Raw genomic sequence first — 9958 nt, forward strand, 5'->3', positions numbered from 1 at the left:
AATCACCAGAAAACTGGAAGTGGCGCTGGGGCTCAAGTGGTAGAGAGCCAGCTTGAGCAAAAGGGACAGTGCCCGGGCCTCATGTTCAAGTCCCAGGGCCCTGAGTTCATGACTGACCAGGAAAAACAAAGTGAGTCTGAGGCAGGCCACCTGGATTTATCATTTCTCAGAGCAGAGGAAGAGTGCCCTCCTCCTCACGCCCCCCCCCCCCCGGGGACACTGGGTCAAAGCTATGGAACGATGACAGGAGGCCTGGATTACACCGGTTCCCCCCCCCCCCCCCCAAATCACTCCAGCACTTCGGGGCCACCCGCCTCTGTTACAGAATAAAGTGCTTCATTTATTGATGATTAAAATGTCCCCCAGCCCTGGGCCCCCGCCAGAGCCACAGGATGGAAGTCCGTGAGGTCCCCAAGTCCTGGGGGGCCGGCCTCGTCTTGCCAGGCAGTGGGAGGGTGGGTAGGGGAGCGAGGACGGGGTGTAAGGTGCAGAGTCACACCGACGGCTGGATCCACACAAGAGCCTTAGGGGTGGATGTCTTCCCCCCTCCAGAAAGCGGGGGTGCAAACGGAAAGAACAAAGGGAAGCCCAGCTACCCAGGAGGCTGAGGTCTAAGGATCGCCGTTCAAAAAGCCAGCCCAGGGCAGCCCAGTCGGGGAGACTCTTTGGCTCTCTTGAAGGAACCATCGCCACACCAGCAGCCCTGGGGCTCAAGTGGAAGAGCGTCAGCCTCGCGCAAGGGGGCGGGGGAAGAAGCGAAGGGAGCAACCGCCCAGGGTCCTGAGTTCAAATCCCAGGGCCGGCACACAGAGGGACAGACAGACATGCATCTAAGATCTGGTGTGTGTGTGTATGTGTGTGTGTGTGTGTGTGTGTGTGTGGTGGGAGGTAAGCTTAAGCATCTCTGGATTGGGGGACAGGGGGGGTTGTTTCTGGTGGCTTTGCCTCCTGCCTCCCTGATTTAGCACCTTGAAACCCTAACCACGATTGCGAAGTCTCCTTTGGGGTTCCGTTCCCCCGGGGAGGGGGGGTGTCCCCTGGTGGAGCCTGTGTGTGTGTGTGTGTGTGTGTGTGTGTGTGTGTGTGTATGTTGCCTGCCCGGCAGAGGTGTAAATGAGAAAAGTAAATTCTCGGGGACCAGCCCTCCCCTTCCCTCCCCCTGTGTGGGGTTCAGTGTTCACACCTGGCCGTGTGCTGACACCCCCCAAACACCTCCACTCATGGAGGGGGTGCGGAGTTCCTCCGGGGACCCCGCAGAGGGGTGGGGGTGGGGCAGAGCCAGCACCCTAGCGCCTCGGGATGGGGGCGGCGAGGGCAGAGGGGAGGGTGGCTGGGCTCCTCCATGCGCCCCCCACCGGGTTTGATCCAGGCCCAGCCTGGCCAGCGGGAGTCAGTGGCCCGCCTCTGTCCAGGGCCCCGGCCTGCCCCCCTCGCCGGGAGGGGGTGCGGGCTTGGGGGGCGTCCATCCCTTCCGTTCTTGTCCTTCACTTCCAGAAAGGAAAAAATGAAAGTTGAAAAGGAAAATTAAAAAAAATAATAATAAAAAAGGGGTCTCATGAGGTTTTGGGGGGCCCTCCCGGAAGTCTCCCTAAGTCCCGGGAGCAGCTTGGGGGGGCTGCGCCTCCTCAGGTGCGGGAGGGAGGACGGAGGTCAGTTGGCCCCCGCAGCCCCGGCTCTGTCGGCGGCAGGGGTGGGGAGGAGCGGCGTTGGCTGGGCGGGGCCGGGGAGGCCTGGGGGCGGGGCCGGGCCTGGGGGGCGGGGCCGGGCCCGGGGGCGGGGCCGGGCCCGGGGCGTCGGCGGCGTCCGCGTGCGCGTGGCCAGGCCCAGGCCCAGGCCCAGGCCCAGGCCCAGGGCCCAGGCGGCAGCACTTGTCCCGGTGCGCCTTGAGCATGTTGGAGAAGCGGAAGCGCTGGCCGCACGCCTCGCACGGGTACGGCTTCTCCCCGGTGTGCGTTGCGCCGGTGCCCGCTTCATGTTGGGCCGGCTGGTGAAGCTCTTCCCGCAGATCTCGCAGATGTACGGCTTCTCCCCTGGGGTGGGGTGGGGGGGATGGGCTGTCAGGGAGGGGGGAGGGTGACCTCCCACCTTCCACCCTCCAGGGGACCCCCGCCCCGCCCCAGCCCTGGATGGGGGAAAGGGCGAGGGCGTGGTGGCCCAGGTGGACCTCCCTCCCTCCCCCCTCTCCTCCCTCTTCCCTCCCTTTCTCCCAACCCCTCTCCTCCCTATTCCCTTCCCTCCTTCCCCTTCCCTCTCCCTCCTTCCTCTTCCCTCCCTTCCCCTTTCCCTCCCCCTCCATTCCCCCCTCCCCCTCCCCTTTCACTTCTCTCCCCCTTCCCTCTCCCTCCCCTTCCTTTCCCCCCTTCCTCCTCCCTGTCCCTTCCCCTTCCTCCTCCCTCCCCCTCCTTTTCCCCTGCCCCTCCCTCCCTCCCCTTCCACTTCCCTCCCCCTTCCTTCCCCCCTCCCTTCCCTCCCCCCTCCCCTCCTCCCTCCTCCTTCCTCTTCTCTCCCTCTCTCCTCCCTGTCCCCTCCCTGTCCCCCTCCCCCTCCCTCCTCCCTCTCCCTCTTCTCTCCCTCCCCCACCCTCCCCTCCCCCGCGCACCTGTGTGCGTCTTCATGTGCTCGTCGAAGTACTGCTTCATGTTGAAGTCCTTGCCGCACCACTGGCACATGAACTGCTTGTGGCCGATGTGGATGCTCATGTGCGAGCGCAGCTGGTACTTGTACTGGAAGCGCTCGCTGCAGTTCTGGGGTGGGGGGGTGGAGAGGGGAGGAGGGGGGGTCCAGATTGGGAGGCTCAGGGGCCGAGGCCCAGGCACGGGAGGGAGGGGTGTCTCTCACAGTGCTCCCCGCTCCCTCCTCTCGGATGTCCCCCCCCAGCCCATCCTGGGCCCTGAGAGGGGGGCGCCCGGCCCGGTGGGGTAGAGTGGGGTGGGGGGGGGGGCGCCCCGGCACTGACCTCGCAGCGGAAGGGCTTCTCTCCCGAGTGCTGCAGCGAGTGCACCTTGAGCGACATGCTGCGCTTGAAGGACTTGCCGCATGTCTCGCAGGTGAACGGCATGTCCTTGGTGTGCTGTCTGGGGGGGGGGGGGCAGGGGGAGGGGCACATGCTGGTTGGCGGATCCTGGGGGTTCCCACCCAAACCCTACCTTTCCGGGGGATCTATCAGCCTGTCCCTGTCCTGGGAGTGGGGGGGGGGTAGGCCTGGGAGGAGGACCCTGGGGGCAGGAGTGGGGGCCCCCCCAAGCTCAATCCTGGTGACCCAGCATGCACCTGGCCTAGGCCTACGCCTGGCATCCCAGCTCGTCAGGAGGCTGAGATCTGAGGATCCCGGTTCAAAGCCATCCTGGGCACAAGAGTCCATGAGACTCATCTCCAATGAACCACCAGAAAACCGGAAGTGGCGCTGTGGCTCAAGTGGTAGAGCACTAGCCTGGAGCACAGAGGCTCAGGGACAGCGCCCAGGCCCTGAGTTCAAGCCCCAGGACTGACCGAAAGAAGGGAGAAATGAGACCGGGCCTGTGCCAGCCCCAAATGGCTCCTGCGTGGCTGAGGCTGGGCGGGGGGTACAGCCTGACAGCCGTCCAAGTGCCCCAGGGCCTTCTGGGTCAGGAAGCCTTCTCCCTGGGGGGAGGCACCTGCTTGTTGGGCTGCCTGGGACAACCCCCAAACCCTGATCTCAGCTGCACCCCAATCTCAGCCGTACCCCCGATCGCGGCCGCACCCCGAGCCGTCCTCCACTCACCGACCATGTGCTTGCGCACATGCGCCCATGGTGTAGAACTTCTTCTCGCAAATCTCGCACGAGAACTTCTTCTCGGCGTAGCCGTGCACGATCTTGTTGTGCTCGTGGAGCGACCAGAGCTTCTTGAATGCCTTCCCGCACGTCACGCACTGCGGAGGGGAGGGAGACCTTAGGCCTTGCCCCCTTCTCAGGCCTCAGTTTCCCCACCTGCACTGTGCTGAGTGAACAGGGGGACCTTGGGGTGCCCCTCACACAGTAGGGTCGCCTCTGTGAGGCCCAGGTGCCCCCACTAATCAGCTAGGGAGGGCGGCAGGGGGTCTAGGATGGGGGGGGCCTTGGCGACCACACCTTCTCCTCCCATTCTTCAGAACCTGTGTCTTGTCCATTCCCCCCAGGGCATACACACCCCCCTTCTTGCCCCCTCCCCCAGGAGCTGGAGGCCAGACTGGGATTGGCACAAAATGCCTGGCAGGCAGCAGAAAGACTCAAACAGAAGGCATGCCTGTCATCCTAGTCATTTAGGAGGCTGAGATCTAGAGGACTATGGTTCGAGGCCAGCCCAGGCAGGAAAGTCTGTGAGACTCTTCTCTCCAATGAAACCACTAGAAAAGCAGATGTGGGGTGATGTGTGGCTCAGAGTGGTAAAGCGCCAGCCTTGAGCTCAAGCCCTGAGTTCAAGACCCACACACACATGAAAAGAAAAAGAATAAAAAGCAATTCAGGAGCTGGGACTGTAGCTTAGCAGTAGTTCCTTCTAGCATGCAGGAAGCCTTGGGTTCGATTCCTCAGCACCACATACAGAGAAAAAGCCGGAAGTGGTGCTAGCTTTGAGCAAAAGAGGCCCAGGCCCTGAGTTCAAGCCCCAGGACTGGGATGACCAAAATAAATAAAGAAATAAACAATAGCCAAGCCCAGGCTGGTAATCACCAGGTAACAATTACAATTAGTAGTTATTAGCATAGGCAATTAGCAGGCGCCTTCCCCCTCTTCTCCTGGCCACTTGAGCAACCAGGCACAGGGGCTACCGCCTGTCATCCCAGCACTCAGGAGGCTGAGATCTGCAGGATGGTGGTTCAAAGCCAGCCTGGGCAGGAAAGTCTGTGAGACTCTTGATCTCCAGTGAAACCACCAGGAAACCGGAAGTGGCGCTGTGGCTCAAGGGGGAGAGCACTAGGGTTGAGCTGAAGAGCTCAGGGACAGCGCCCACGCCGCGGGTTCAAGTCCTCCATCCTCCCTGTCCCCCGTTCTCCCACACACACCTGGATGTGGCGCTCGCAGTCGGTCTGGCGGTGCAACAGCAGCTCGCTCTCCAGCAGGAAGCGCTTGCCGCACTGGTCGCAGATCTGCATGCGGCTGTGGGTGACGTTCATGTGCTTCTCCAGGTACCAGCGGTTGTTGAACACGCGGGGACACTTCTGGCATGCGTGGGGCGGCTTCTCCTCCAGCTTCACCTTGGCCCCCAGCGCCTCGGGGGGGAGCTTGGGCGGCTTCCCACGCTGCGGCCGTCGTGTGCCCGAGTCCTCAGTTTCCCTTCGCGATCGCGTGGCCATGCGGCTGTGGGACGATGGGGGCTCTGCACGGGGCCCCCCAGAACTTTGTTTCCCTGGGGGGGCTTCCCCTTCCTCCGAGCTCTCCGGGTCCTGCCCACTGAGGCCTTCTTCTTCGTCGTCGTCCTCCTCCTCTTCCTCCTCCTGCTCGCTGGGCCCTTCCTCTTCCTCCTCCTGACTGCCACCCTCCTCTTCCTCCTCCTCTTCCCCGGCGCTGCCTCCAGCCTCCTCTTCCTCCTCCTCTTCCTCCTCCTCCTCCTCTTCCTCCTCCTCCTCCTCGTCCTCTTCCTGGGCTCGCTGTCGCCGGTCCTTGGGGCCCAGCACCAGGGCGGCCTCGGGCTTGGCCTCGGGCCCCGTGGACACGTGCAGCGTCTGGTTGTTGAGGTTCACCTCCACGATGATCTGCGACTGCTCCTGGTGGCCGTAGGGACCCTGAACCCCGAGTTCATCCCCGGCCGGGGAGCCCTCCACCTTACACAGGCCGCTGCCAGGGGGGGCCTCCTTCTCCTCCTTGAGCACGGGTGGGGCGGGCCCCGTGGGGGGCGCAGGGATCGGGGCGGGTGGGCCAGGCCCAGGCTCCCCCACCGCCCCCGCGCCATCTTCCACGCGCACCGAGTAGCGATCGGGCCCCTCGCGGGCGTAGATCTTGGGCAGCCCCGGAGGCTCGGCCTCTTGCTTGATGTCGCAGTAGTAGGGGGGGGTGCTGGGGGTGCAGGGCGCGGCGGTGGCGGCGGCGGCGGCGGCGGGCTGGGCCAGGGGTCCGGGCCCCCCGGGGGAGCCGAGCGACGCGCGCGTCCAGCAGCTCCTGGCACGAGGCGGCGATGTCGGCCATCTGGAGCAGCGAGGCGGCGCTGAGGACCTCGTGCACGTTGGCGGCGTTGACCAGCAGCTTGGAGGTGTAGATGAAGTTGAGGATCTGCTGCAGCCCCCCCGGGGCCAGCGCCTCCAGGGACAGCTCGACGCGCTGCAGCTGCTTGTTCTGCGTGAAGAGCGAGTGGAAGAACTGGCTGTAGGCGGCCAGCACGCCCTTGTGGGCCGGGAACACGCTGCGCTGGGGGACCAGCACCAGGTCCACGTCGCACAGGTCCGGCTGGAAGAGGCGCTGCTCGTTCAGGCGGCCCATCAAACAGGCGAAGTGCAAGGCCACGTCCTCCACCAGCGAGAACTCGGCCGCCGGGGAGTCGGTCGTCTTCTCCACCAGCAACTGGGAGTGAGAGAGAGACAGAGAGAGAGAGAGAGATCAACATCGTAGACCAGCTACTATGACTTCCGGTTCTATATGTGGCTTCCGGTTCTATATGACTTCCGGTTCTATATATGACTTCCGGTTCTATGTATGTGGTGCTGAGGAATCGGACTTGTAGGTCTATATATGGCTTCTGGTTCTATATGACTTCCGGTTCTATATATGACTTTCGGTTCTATATATGTGGTACTGAGGAATCGAACTTCCGGTTCTATACATGAATTCCGGTTCTATATATGTGGTACTGAGGAATGGAACCCAGGGCTTCATGGATAGGAGGCAAGCGCCTTCCCACTAGGCCATATTCCCAGCCCCTTCGAGGCTCAGAAAAAGCCAGAAGTCGCGTTGTGACTCAACTTGGTGGAGTGCCAGCTTTGAGCTGAAGCAGCTCAGGGACAGGCCCCAAGCCCCAGGACTGCTGGATTTGAACCGTGATCCTCAGATCTCAGCCTGCTGAGTAGCTAGGTTGGCAGATGCACTACTAGTGCTGCCCAGCAAAAGGCCCTTCTTGCGGGGGTGGGGGGTGGGAATCATAGTTTGTGTCCAGCACTTGAAAACTCAGCAGTCAAGAAGCCCTAGAGGAGTCGGGAATGTGGCTCAGTGGTAGAGAGCTCACCTTGCATGCATGAAGCCCTGGGTTTGATTCCTCAGCACCACATACACAGAAAAAGCCGGAAGTGGCGCTGGGGCTCAAGTGGTAAAGCGTTAGCCTTGAGCAAAAAGAAGCCAGGGACAGCGCCCAGGCCCTGAGTTCAAGGCCCAGGACAGGCATAATAATAATAATAATAATGATGATGATGATGATGATGATGATGATGATGATGATAAAGAAAATCCAGACCTAAGCCTGTAACTTCTCCCCAGCCTGGTTCCCATTGCTCAGACAGGAGGAGGGCGGGCTGTCCCAGGGGCCTGGCCACAAGGGTCCCCGCTCTGTTCCCACCCCCTTCTAGGCCACAGTCCCCCCCACCCTCCAAGGCCTGCCCGCCCTTCTTTTCTCTCCAGGAACCCAGGCTGTGATCAGGGGTGGTCCAGCTCAGAGGCTCTACCTTCTGGAAAGTTCCAGGGGGACAAGACCTCAAAGGTAGATAAGTCAAGAGAGTCAGGCCCATGTGTGGGCCACAGAACAAGGAAGGCCTATTCAATAAGACCCTGGTTCTAACACAGGGGACACCCTCCCCCCCTTAAAAACAAACAACCATGAGCAGACAGGCATGTCTGGGAACAGAGTAGACATCAGTTAGTATCTGCCTGGTGGGAACTGACCCCCCCCCATAGTCCAGGTTCAGTCTCTCCTCTCCCCCAAGTTTGAGGGGTGCCTAGCTCCCCCCCGATTAGGAACCTCGTGAAATAAGCTATCTGCAGCCCACCCTGTCCCTCCACGCAAGCGGTGGTGGGTCAGACTGGAGAAAGGACGAGGAGAGAAATCCACCCAACGTGGCCTTGTTCCCAAGCCTTGTCCCCTGGCTAGGAGCCATCTTCTTCCGATTCTCCCCCCTTCCTTCACCCCATCTGGGCAGGCCTGGCTTCCTCTACTACATCGATGGGTAAACTGAGGCTCTGAAAGAGAAGATTCCACCCTTCTACCCCCTGCAGACGCTGTAGCTCAAGTGGTACAGCGCTCGCCTTGCACAAAAGACGCTCAGGGACAGCGCCTAGGCCCCTCATGAGTTCAAGCCCCAGGACTGGCAAAACCAAAACCAAGCCAACAACAAATAAAGCCTAGGGATGGCTCCCAGGCCCTGAATTCAAGTTCCCCACCCCCCAAGACACCTCAAGACCATGGGGCCTGGCCCCTGCACCCCTCCAGCTGGTTCATTATGTCAGGCCACCCTCTGGGAGAGGGGGTGGTAGGCACCAGGGGCCTGCCAAGATGGCTGTTGCACCCCAACCACGCCTGCCCGCCAGCTGTGAGGCCATCCCGCCCAGATGTGCCACGAAGGCTTCCTCTCCAGCTGGCAGCGCCAGCTGCGGCTGCTTAGCCCTCCCAAGGCCCCAGTCCCCCCCCCCCAGTGTGTGGGGGGGACTTGGAGGGCAGCCAGGCACCCCTGGGGGGGGTGCTGCACACCGGCTGGACCCCCAGCTGACAGCACAGGCGTGCTACACCTCGCTGGCACTAGGAAGCCCCCTCCCATGTCCATGCCCAAGCTTTTGAACCCAGGATGGATTTGGGGTGGGGGCCCCCTGGTTTGAGGGGAGCAGGGGGTGTGAGCATGAGCAGTCTCCTGCACTCCTGTCTCCTTCCCTGGAGGAACAGAGCGGGAGGGGTGACAGCCCAGGTCTGGGGGGGGGGGGGTCGGATCCCAGTTATGGGTCCCCTTCCCTCCCCCGGACCCGCTGCCCTTGGCCAGGGGCACCCCACAAACCCTCAGGCTGGGCGGCCCCCGCACCCACGTGGCCCAGGGCTGGGGTGGGAGCACGACCAGCTTTGTCCCCCCCTTGCCCGGCTGGAGGGCGGGGCAGGCACCAGGCCCGGCTCCCCCCACCCCAGGAATGCGGGCCCTCCCCACCCAGCAGGGCGTCCGCGCCAAGGGGGGGACAGGGAGGACAGAGAGGGAGACCCCGAGAATGGAGAGGGGGGGACACTAAGGATGGAGAGGGGGGATCCCGGGGGTGGAGAGAGGGGACCCTGAGAATGAAGAGGGGGGGACCCCCGAGGATGGAGAGGGGGACCCCGAAGATGGAGAGGGAGACCCTGAAGATGGAGGGGGGACCCTAAGGATGGAGAGGGGGACCCAGAAGATGGAGGGGGAACCCCGAGGATGGAGAGGGGGTACTCTGGGGACAGAGTGGGGGGACCTGGAGGTCACAGTGGGGGGGACGGGAAGGATAGAGAAGGGGAACCCAAGGATGGAGAGGGAGGACCGGGAGGATGGAGGGGGGACTCCGAGGATGGAGAGGGGGACCCAGAGGATAAAGTCGGGGCGCAGGGACCCAAGGAGGGAATCCCGATCTCTCCCGCACCCCTCCAGCCCTCAGGGTGCTCTGTGCACAGGCCTGTGGGTGAGGCGGGGCGGGGGGGGGGGGGGGAGGAGGAGAGGAGGGGGAGGCCGGGCCCCGGGGGCCGGGAGGCCGGGGAGGCCGTGGCCCCGGGGGCCGGGAGGACGGGGTGGACGGCCCCGGCGTACCATGGTGCGGCGGGCGGGCCGGGGCCTCACCGGGCCCCGCGGGTCGGCGCCGCCCCCGGCGGCCGGGCCGGGGCCGCTCCGTGCAGCGCGGCGCTGGGGGCCGCGGCGGGGCAGGGCCCAGGGACCATGGCTGCTCCGGGCGCGGCCGGGCCGGGCGGGGGGCGGGGGCGCGGGGCCGCGGGCCGCGGTGGCGGCGCCGGGACGCGGAGCGCGGCGGCCCCGGAGCCTCGGGCGCGGCGGGCGGCGGGCGGGGGGCGCGGGCCGCGATTGGAGCCCGCGCGTCAGCTGGGGCCGC

The 9958-nt window shown here is 63.8% G+C and overlaps 1 protein-coding gene across 1 annotated transcript; it reads right to left on the bottom strand.

Annotated features, from left to right (window-relative positions):
* Positions 1-493: 493 nt before the first annotated feature.
* Zbtb47 (zinc finger and BTB domain containing 47) lies at positions 494-9716 on the bottom strand. The gene is given in 10 exon segments (XM_048334491.1): positions 494-505; positions 1781-1963; positions 1966-2030; positions 2600-2744; positions 2957-3074; positions 3739-3767; positions 3769-3891; positions 5002-6075; positions 6077-6493; positions 9664-9716. Coding segments are annotated over 10 exon segments (2169 nt in total). The 5' UTR covers positions 9667-9716.
* Positions 9717-9958: the final 242 nt, after the last annotated feature.

This window comes from Perognathus longimembris, chromosome 26 (genome assembly GCF_023159225.1).
Source record: "Perognathus longimembris pacificus isolate PPM17 chromosome 26, ASM2315922v1, whole genome shotgun sequence".
NCBI classification, from domain to species: domain Eukaryota; kingdom Metazoa; phylum Chordata; class Mammalia; order Rodentia; family Heteromyidae; genus Perognathus; species Perognathus longimembris.